Below are 10,954 nucleotides of genomic sequence, written 5' to 3' on the forward strand. Positions count from 1 at the left end.
CCCAGGCTCATATACACCTCTGCTGAGTAAAAAAAACAAAAGAAACATCAAAAAGAATCAAAAGAAAATTGATAGATAATTTGATGCATGAGGTTCGCTCTAAATTTTGTACACTTTAAATATCTGAGCAGCTCTCGACAAAAAAACAGGGTCTCTAAAATAATTTACTGTACACGCACCATTTTTATCTGATTTGTCTTTTTTGGTAAACTGCTTAGATGTTCAAATGATACAAAAATTGGAACGGACCTCACACACCAAATTATCTATCACCCCCAAAAAATTAGATTTTTTTTAGTATTTGTTTTGATTATTTTTTATTAAACGGGTGCAGATGAGCGTAGGCACCGAATCGCCGCACTCATGAACAAGACTTATTTTCAAAGGATAAACACACCATGTCGCCTTCACTGTAATACTACTACTAAAGTTCTTCACAAATCTCCAGTAATACTACTACTCAAGTTCTACAGTGTAAGGACAACATACCATGCCATCAACACCACAGATATCTTGCATTGCCATCACAGATCATCATCTAGTAACACTACTCAAGTCATATCACATATATAGGTGGCAGATCAAGGTGGATATCATAGACAGACATATATAGGTGCCAGATCATAGACAGGCATATATAGGTGCCAGACAATAGACAGGCATTTCAAGAGACATACATAACATGGTGCTGGAAAAGAACTGACATCTCTTCTTCAACCCCTTCACTTCTCCACATCTTGCTTGTGCACTCCCTTACAAGTAGCAGCAGGCCCATGTCCTTGTAGAATGGGCAGACTATCAACAGTAACTAGATGTCCATCATACTTTACTATTTCAGGACCAGCAGTCAAGGCACAATAAGTGAGAGCAGAAGTAGCAAGAATAGCCACCGACGAAGCAAAATCAGTCACCTTCTTGGTTCTAGTTATCTTGCACCTACAGGTAGGTGGAATGAGATGGTAAGAATTATTATATAGTATATATTAACTCCTGTATCAGATGAAATATAGAACAAGCATCTATGTCTGCATTATAGTTGATACTGCACCACTGAGGGTCCTCTAGTCGAGGCTTGACTTGTGTAGAGAGATCCTTGAGCAGACTCTTGTCCAGCGAGGAGGCCATGGAATCGGCGTGGGCGTTGGCAATGAGTTCATACAGCTCCTCCTTCTTCTGCTCAACTAGCTCTGCACGGTGTTTCTCCTTCAAGGGAATGGTGGATTTCGAAAGCTCGAGATACAGCTGGTCCTTCTGCTGGATTAGAGGCGGACGGTGTTCCTCCTCCAAGGCAAGGGTTGATTTGGAAAAGTGGAAACACAGAATCAGCATTGAGAATCGTTAACTAAGAAATAATCTTGACAAACATGTTGGGAGAACATAAAACTAGTTGGAAGACAAAAAGATGTCGATATTACCGACATATCAACACATTCGCGCTAGGCAGTTGATTATCCACCAATGGTACAGCAAAAATATTAAATTAGCTGGGAGACAAAAGGACGTCGATTTTACCAAAATATCAAGGGCATTCATGCCAGGACAGTCGATCATATATCAATGGCACAACAGAATGTAAAACTCGTTGCAGACCAAATCATGTCAATTTTACTCCCTCCGTCGCAGTTTAGAAGGCATGCACGTGTACCTAGATCATCAATTTGACTTATATAAAATATATATTGTTTAACATAAAAATTATATCATTAGAAAATAGGACATCTAAAGTTTCTAATGATATATTTTTTGTTATATATGCCTCTCATTAAGTTGGTCAAATTGACAACCTAGGTACATGTGCCGACTTGTAAACTGAGACGGAGGGAGTACCAAAATATCAAACATTATGCTAAGCAGTTGATCATCTACCAGTGGCACGACAAAATATAAAACTCTCTCAAGACCAAATCATGTACTCCGTATATTTTACCGAAATATGAAGGGCGTTCATGCCAGGCAGTCGATCATATATCAATGGCACGCAGAATATAAGAAGTTAAGAACTCTTTCAAGACCAAATCATGTATATTTTACTGAAATATGAAGGGCATTCATGCCAGGCAGTCGATTATATATATATCAATGGCACGGCAGAATATAAGAACTCTTTCAAGACCAAATCATTTATATTTTACCGAAATATGAAGGGCATTCATGCCAGGCAGTCGATCATATACCAATGGCACGGCAGAATACAAAAACTCTTTCAAGACCAAATCATTTATGTTTTGCCGAAATATGAAGGGCATTCATGCCAGGCAGTCGGTCGTCTACCAATGGCACGACAGAATATAAAAACTCTTTCAAGACCAAATCATATATTTTACCGAAATATGAAGGGCATTCATGCCATGCAGTCGGTCGTCTACCAATGGCACGACAGAATGTAAAAGTCGTTGGAGACCAAATCATTTATATTTTACCGAAATATGGAGGGCATTCATGCCAGGCAGTCGGTCGTCTACCAATGGCACGACAGAATGTAAAAGTCGTTGGAGACCAAATCATGTCAATTTTACCGAAATATGGAGGGTATTCATGCTAGGCAGTCAATCATATACCAATGGCATGGCAGAATGTAAAACTCGTTGGAGACCAAATCATGTCCATTTTACCGAAATACAAATGGCATTCATGCTAAGCAGTCAATCATATACCAATGGCACGGCAGAATGTAAAACTCGTTGGAGACCAAAACATGTCCATTTTACCGAAATATAAATGGCACTCATGCTAAGCAGTCGATCATATACCAATGGCACGGCAGAATGAAAAACTGGTTGGAGACCAAATCATGTCCATTTTACCAAAAATATAAAGGGCATTTTGTTGGAGACCAAGTTATGTCGTTTTAATCGAAATATCAAGGGCATTCATAATGGGTCAGCAAATTACAAAACAAATTGGAGACCAAAGGATGTCATTTTTTAACAAAATATCACCACATTCATGCTAGTGAGTGATCATCTACTAATGGCACAGCAAAAAGTGTAAAACTAACTGGAGACCAAACGATGTTGATTTGTACCAAAATCTGCTAGGCAGTCCATCATCTACCAAAGGCACAGCAAAAAAATGTAAAAATCGTTGACCAAACCAAAATTTCAGCACATCCATGCTAGGCAGTCCATCATCTACGTACCAATGGCACAGAAAAAATGTAAAGAATCGTTGACCAAACCAAAATTTCAGCAAATCCATGCTAGGCAGTACATCATCTACCAATGGCACATAAAAACTGTAAAGCTCGTTGGCTGATTTGCACCAAAATTTCAGCACATCCATGCTAGGCAGTACATCATGTACCAATGGCACATCAAAGTGTAAAACTAGTTGGAGACCAAATGATGTTGATTTGTACCAAAGTAGTATAAGGCTGCAGCTAGTCGTGATGTAGTATGGAAAGAAGATGGGAGGACCCTGCTGCTCCACGAATCTGAGCAGCAAGCGGAGATGGGACGAAGAAGATACCTGCTGGTGCTGGGTGCGGAAGATTCGGCGAAGCCCCTCCCCTGGATGCACCGCCGGACGGAGCATCCTCGTCGCCGCCGTGCGGAGGGAAGCCGCCATGGTCGCAGCGCCTGCAAGGAACAGAATGTTGGAACGAAACAGTCAACGCCTTAGGCTCGAGAAATCGGGCTGGGTTCGAGGAATCGAGAGCCTACCTTGCGGATCGGAGCGCGGTTAGGGTTAGGGTTCCTGGCTGTTCGCCTTCCGCCGCAGAGGAGGAGAAGAAGGGGATCCTCTCTGTCTATCACGTGCAATTCATACCTGGCCAAACGGGCCGGCCCGGCACGGCCCGGCCGCGTGCCCGGGTCCAGGCCCAAGCACAGCGCGTTGCCTACTCGGGCCGGCCCGCGGCACGCTAACTCCCGTCACGGAAAAAAACCTCGAGCGCCTCGCCAGCTGCCCGCGGCCCCGCTCCCTTGAGCCCCGCGTCGGCCCCATCCCGCCCGCATCTCCCCGCGTCCCCCCATCCCGCCCGAATTTCTCGCAAACGGCAAATCTCCCGCGCGCCCCTCTTGCGGTCCCGTGTCTCCCGCCCGCCCCGCCTATCGCTGGTCTTTGAATTCGGTGGTCGCTCACTCTCGTGCCTCGGTGTCGGTGGTCGCTCGCTCATGCCCTCCTAATCGTGCCGTGCCGGGCTGGGTGGCGGCCCAGGCACGGCCCATGGCGTGCTCGTGCCTGGCCCGGGCACGACTAGGCCGTGTCGGGCCGGGCCCGTCTAGTGCCTGGCCTACGGGCAATCGTGTCGGCCCGTCAGGCACGACCCGTTTGGCCAGGTATGACGTGCATACCTAGCCAAACAGGACGGCCCGGCACGGCATGGCCCGGCCCGCCAGAATCGTGCCTGGCACGACCATACCTGCCAAACAGGCCGGGCCCGCAAGGCACGGCACGATCCGTGCTAAACGTGTCTCGCCCGGCACGGCTCGTCGAGGCACGTTTAGTAATCAGGTCGTGTCGTGCCAGCCCGTGGGCTGCGCCTCCAGGCCCAGGCACGACCCGATTGCTAAACGGGCCGGCCTGTTGGCCCGATTAGCACGCTGGGCTGCACAATTTCAGTCTTATGAGCTTGTTTTTAGGCCTATTGGGCCATATATTATGCATATATATATATCAAAAATATTTATAAATATATAAAAAATAAAACGGGTCGTGTCGTGCCGCCCCGCGTGCCCAGGCACGGCCCGTTTAAATCGTGTCGGGCCGGACCCGTGTCGTGCTGTCTTGGCGGGCTGGCCTGTTTAGCCCGGCCCGTGCTAAACGTGCCTGGCTTGGCACGCCCCGCCTAGGCACGTTTAGTAATCGGATCGTGTCGTGCGAGCTCGTGGGCTGCGCCTCCAGGCCGACAGACGACCCGATTACTAAATGGGCCGGTCTTAGGCTTACTTTTAGGCCTATTGGGTCATATATTATGTATATATATTATGTATACCTAGCCAAACGGGCCGGCCCGTATAGCCTCCGTGTCGCGCCTGGCCTGCGGGTTGTCGGGCCGACCCGACTAGCACGGCCCAGTTTGGCCAGGTATAGGCACGACACGGCACGCCGGGGCCCGATTAGTAAACGGGTCGCGACGTGTCGGCCCGCGTGTCTGGGGTCCAGGCCCAAGCACGACACGGGGGCTATACGGGCCGGCCCGTCGGCACGCCATGACCGCTCGCCTGCTAGGATTTTAATATTTTAGGCCGTTATTTGGACCGATTTCGGCCTATTCGGCTATTATTTGGACCGATTTTCACATTTTGGGCTGTTTTTTGTGTTAATATTAACCTATTGGGCTTTATTTTTATCTTATATATACATATAATAAAAACAAAAAATAAAAACGTTAAACGAACCGTGTCGTGCTGGCCCGCGTGCCCAGCCTCCAGGCCCAGGCACGGCCCGATGCGTGTCGCATGCCTGGCACGGCACATTTAAGTCGTGCCTGCGGGTTGTCAGGCCGGCCCGACTAGCACGGCCTGTTTGGTCAGGTGAAAGGGGCCGCGCAAAGAGTATATACTTATACTATATAGTTTCTCGGCTAGGTGGCCTAGCCCATCTATGAGAATGAGATCAACTCACCCACCGCCTGCCACCATCATCGGTCCAATTCCTTCTCTCTCTCTTACAAAACCTAAAAGTCCCTGGAAAAATAAATCTTAATAAACCTTTTAAAAAAAGAGGTAATATCACTTATGGTCGTACAACTTGCGCTACATGTTTAGTTTGATGCTAAAACTTGTAAAATACAAATTTGTGGTTATCTTTCATGCAAATATGGTGCATTCTACAATATGCAGGTGTACACCTGACGTGCTGGCATACTACCATGACAGTAGTCACATGGAAGTGGCTTGGATTAAATGTTTTTCAAATAACACCCTGAATATTTTTAATTACGCGGAAAAGCCTGGGTGAGATCCACATGTCAATGCTATAAGGGAAAAATAAATGATAATATTTGTTGGAGACCAAGTTATTTTTTACTGTTTATTTTTTTTCTTTTCTATTTCTGTTTCTGTTTTAGAAAAAAAAAATTGGCTTTTCAAAAATCTTCTATATTTTCAAAAAAATGTTTGGAATTCTCCAAACTTTTTCTAAAAAAGTTCTGGATTTTCACAAAATATTCTGTACTTTCAGAAAAAATATTCAGGATTTTCGAAAATTGTTCTTTAAATACGAAGAATGTTTTCGATTTTAGAAAAAATGTTCTCGATTTTAGAAAATATTTTGTTTGGGAGTTTTCAAAAAATATTAGGTTTCAAAAATTGGTTGCAAACATGAAAAAATGTTCGTGGTTTCAAATTTTGTTTTGGAGTTTCAAAAATGTTCGCACGTGTTTCCAAATTTTCTTTTGGAATTTGAAAAATGATCATGTTTTCGAAAAATGGTTCATGTTCACTTTTTAGGGTAGTTTAACCGTTTCAAAGTTTGTTCGCAATTTTTTTCAAAGTTCATATTTTGTTTGGAAGTTTTGAAAAAATGTTACGTTTCACAAATTGTTTGCACATTAAAAAAGTTGTTCGTGTTTTGATATATTGTTTTGGAATTTGAAAAGTGTTCCTATTTTTTAAACATTGTTCCTGTTCAGTTTTTTGGGTAGTTTAAAAAATATTCCCCTTTTTAATATTTGTTCACAAATTTTCAAAAAAAATGCATAGTTTCATTTTTCGTTTGGGAGTTTTGAAAAACTATTTCGTTTCAACAATTGTTTGCAAATTCAAAAAAATGTGTGTGTTTTCAAATTCTGTTCTTGAGTTTAAAAACTGTTCGCATGCAAAAGTTGTTCATGTTTCCAAATTTTGTTTTCGAATTTGAAAAATGTTCCTGTTTTTGAAATATTGTTCCTGTTTAGTTTTTTGGGTAGTTTCAAAAATATTCCCGTTTTCAAAATTTGTTCACAAATTTTCAAAAAGTTCATATTTTCATGTTTCGTTCGGGAGTTTTGAAAAAATGTTTCGTTTCAAAAATTGTTTGCAAATTCAAAAAATGACTGTGTTTTCAAATTTTGTTCTTGAGTTTCAAAAATGTTCCCATGCAAAAGTTGCTCGTGTTTCCAAATTTTGTTTTGGAATTTGAAAAATGGTCATGTTTTTGAAAAATCGTTAGCACACACGGGATCAAGATTTATTTGGAGGTTTTGAAACTAATAGTAGTAGCGCAGGTTCTAAAAGCTTGCTACTGCTATTGCACGTTATTAGTAGCGCGGGTTATAAAAGTTAGGTGTAGCGTCGTAGCAGTAACGCAGGCACCCACGCTACTACTATGGGGAAAACCCGAGCTACTGCTAGGATTTTCCCTAGTAGTGCATGATAGATGTAAGAGAAACAGAATCGGTCCTCACCCTCTCCCCATCCATCCCGAAGTCCAGAACATTATATATTTTCATTTATTTATTTTGGGAACTCATTATATGCTCTCAAGATCATGATTGTTTTCTCAAGTATGATGAACATTTTTAGAATTCATTTAATTTTTTCCTTCTAAATTTATGAACATTTTTAAATAGTTACATTTTTTGGAACATATATTGATATACTAATAATGTTTTTAAATTCATCATTGTTTATGAAATGTGAACATTTGAAACAAAATGAACATTTATTAAAATCCCCAGTATTTTCTGATTTTCGAAACCTTTGTAAAATTTGCTAAATTTTTTGAAATCATGAAAAATTATTATTAGTTAGGAATATTTTCCGAATTTATTAATATATTTAGATTTCTATTTTTTCTAATGTGTGATTTTAAAAAAAAATTGCACAGTTTTTTGAAAAATTATGCGTAATTTTTAAATTTCAAATAATTTGGTGCATTTTCAAATATTTTGAGTTTATAAGCGTTTATTGTGTAAAATTAAATAGTAATAATAAAAAATAATAAATGAAATAAATAATTTTGTGCGTTTATTGTAGATTCCCCTCTTGCACTTTTCATTTGGATTTGTTTTCTCCTTTTTTTTTTGCATCTCTCGTCCTATTTTGATTTATTTATTTTCTTCATCACTAATTTTTTTTCATTTGTTTTTTCCTTCAAAACCACATCATCTGTCTCAACTCCTATTGATTTGGCTACAACCACACACATTTGCTGGTGGAAAGTTGTTGCATCGGGGCATACACTAATGTAGTCATCAATAGTAGACATCCAATTTCTCCTATCCGTGTTACCACAGAAAAAATGCACGTGTCAACAATTTCTTTGGATCACGGTACTAATATTTAGCATGTACGTCAACTTGTTCATCGTGTCCTTCCCTTCGGATCTAGAAGGAAACAGGCTGAAACGAGACTCGTTTTATAGTAACGACTATCGCACACGATGTAAGTTAATACGATCATCAGTACCGGATATTCATTCCCTTCCATCTGCCCTGGAACCACATTATGTATGCCTTAATGTTTCCTCTCAACCAAAAAACAAAAGTGTTTACACCGTCACATTATGTTGTCCATCATGCCATTCCCTCTTAAATCAGAAGGAAACCGATGACAACTAGACTCGTTTGCCAATAATGTAGTCATCAATACTTGACATCCACATGCTCCTCTGTGTTGACAATACATTTTGCCTGCTCGATTATTCCTCCTGATCACACGACACTAATATTTACTCTCGTACATCAGCTCGTTCATCATGTCATTCCCTCTTAAATCAGGAGGAAACAGGTTGTTGGCAACTAAAACTATTTTACATCCATTCCCTTCTATCTATGTTGGCATCTCATTTTGCCCAAGTCAACACTTCCTCCCAATTCAGACCACATGAGTGTTTACACAGCATCAGTACATTACCTCGCCCATCATATCCCTCCCTCTGAAATCACAAGGAATCACACGACAACCACACCCGTTTACCAACAACTCATCAAAATGCATATATCTTAATGCGGCCATTCATATTTGACATCCATTTCCTTCTCGTTGCGCCAACACAACATTTTGCTTATGTCAGTGTAGATGTTTACACCGACACCAAGACTGGTAGATCCCCTCACTCGTCATGTCATTCCCTCCGAAATCAAAAGAAAACGCCCACAACCATACTCATAAAAAAATGTGCGCAAGTTAATGTTTCGTCAATGTATTTTAAAAGTGAGGGAGTATTTGGTAATTACCAATGCTGAACCTACTTTTTTTGTACACAACTACTATCATAGTTCAGCTCTTTTTTGAAGTTGAGCGACTATGTCCGACATGAGCGGAATTTTATGGATCGGCACATACGAGCGGGAGCTTGCATCATGTGGTATATAGACACGCACCAGTTCGCTCCTAAGAAAAACTGGATGAAACAAATTAGAGCTCCTACTACAGAAAATAAAATATATTTACCGAATTTTTGACATATTTAAAATATATTATTAAAATGTTCTTACTTTTGAAAATGTCGGCAAATTTTCAAAAATATTAAAGGAATTTAAGAAAAATGTACATAGATTTGAAAAGTGTTCATGATTGTTTTAAATATTCAATGAATTTTAAAAATGTTTACAAAAAATTGAGAATATGTCCATGAATATTTAGGAAATATTAAGGAATTTTCCAAAATATTCATGTATAAAAAGAACAAGAAAAACCAAAAGGAAAATAAAAATAAAAATAAAAACTGAAAATGGAAAACACAAGAAATAGCGAACACATGTACTCCCTCCGTTTATAAATATAAGACCTTTTAGACATTTCATTATAAACTACATATAAAGCAAAATAAATAAATCTACATCTTTCGTATGTAGTTTATAGTAAACTCTCTAGAAGGTCTTATGTTTAGGAACAAAGGGTGTAAGAGAAACGTGTATGGAACTAGTTGGTGCTCGTACTCCGAAGTAGACCAAGGTGTGTGTGCGTGTGTGTATGGGCATGGTTAATGTCATCATATATGTGGCAAACGGTACGGTTGGTTCTATTCATATGGGCATGGCATTTTTCCTGGATCACATATACTCCGTATGATTCACAAGACGCTGGCTTGCTTATTATGCCCTTTTTCTGAATTCAGAAGGAAATTGGCTGTCACAATAAGACTCGTCTGGCAATAATAACTCATCATAAGACGTGACAATAATAACTCATCATCTTAATATTGTCTGCTTATCACATTACAAAAGTGTTTACACCGCCACGTTGTTTTGTTTTATCCCTCACAAATTAGAAGGAAACTGATTGGAATTAGACTCATTTGGCAATAACAACTCCCCGGTTGCAAGGCGTAATTTAATACAACCATCAATACTTGTCATTTACAGTACTACTTACTAGGCTAATTCCATTTGTGTTGATATTTCCTCTCCACACAACATTTGCCATCGACAACTAATCACAAGTAAATGACATCCATATGCTCCTCTCCTCGGCATTTCCTCCCTCCCGTGCACAGGACACAAGTGATATACCTGGACATTAACCTGTTTATCATGTCCTTCCCTTTAAAATCAGATGGAAAAACCCACCGCAGCTAGACTTATTTGCCAAGAACAGCTACTCATAAGTTAATGTGGTCATCAATATTTGATATACATTTCCTTGTATCTACGTCGGCGCGTCGTTCTGCCTGTCTCAATACCTCTTCCTCCCGATCGGACGACACTAGTGTTTACACCGATACAGTAGGTACATTTCATTGTCCATCATACCATTCCCACGGAAATCGGAAGCAAACGCGTGACAACCGGTTATCCAACAACTCATCAAAACTGTACATATCTTAATTCCGCTATCAATACGTGACATATATATTTCCCCCGGCAATTTGACCGGTGTTTACACCGACATCAATATATTACCTCGTTCATCATTTCATTCCTTTGGAAATGAGAAGGCAACCAGATCCAAGCACAACACGCGAGTTAAAATCCGCCATCAATCCTCACCATCTATTCCCTGCCCCGCACCACATTCTTCATGCCTCCATATTTCCTCCTATCAGCTCATCAAAATCTATTGCCTCGTTCGTCGTGTCACCCGCT

At 40.7% G+C, this 10,954-nt stretch overlaps 1 protein-coding gene across 2 annotated transcripts; it reads right to left on the bottom strand.

The window, feature by feature from the left end:
* Nucleotides 1-491: 491 nt before the first annotated feature.
* Nucleotides 492-3,765, bottom strand: LOC123452672. 2 transcript variants are annotated; one of them, XM_045129386.1, is made up of 4 exons: nucleotides 3,663-3,765; nucleotides 3,469-3,578; nucleotides 1,049-1,281; nucleotides 492-936 (listed from the first exon to the last, which is right to left on the bottom strand). In XM_045129386.1, the coding sequence occupies exons 2-4, from the start codon at nucleotides 3,565-3,567 to the stop codon at nucleotides 723-725; spliced, it is 546 nt and encodes a 181-aa protein (XP_044985321.1). In that variant the 5' UTR covers nucleotides 3,568-3,578; nucleotides 3,663-3,765; the 3' UTR covers nucleotides 492-722. The 2 variants fall into 2 exon arrangements, with proteins under 2 accessions (XP_044985321.1, XP_044985314.1); XM_045129379.1 differs by having other exon boundaries at nucleotides 1,049-1,308.
* Between the last annotated feature and the right edge of the window lie 7,189 nt (nucleotides 3,766-10,954).

Source organism: Hordeum vulgare, chromosome 1H (genome assembly GCF_904849725.1).
Source record: "Hordeum vulgare subsp. vulgare chromosome 1H, MorexV3_pseudomolecules_assembly, whole genome shotgun sequence".
In the NCBI taxonomy this organism is placed as follows: domain Eukaryota; kingdom Viridiplantae; phylum Streptophyta; class Magnoliopsida; order Poales; family Poaceae; genus Hordeum; species Hordeum vulgare.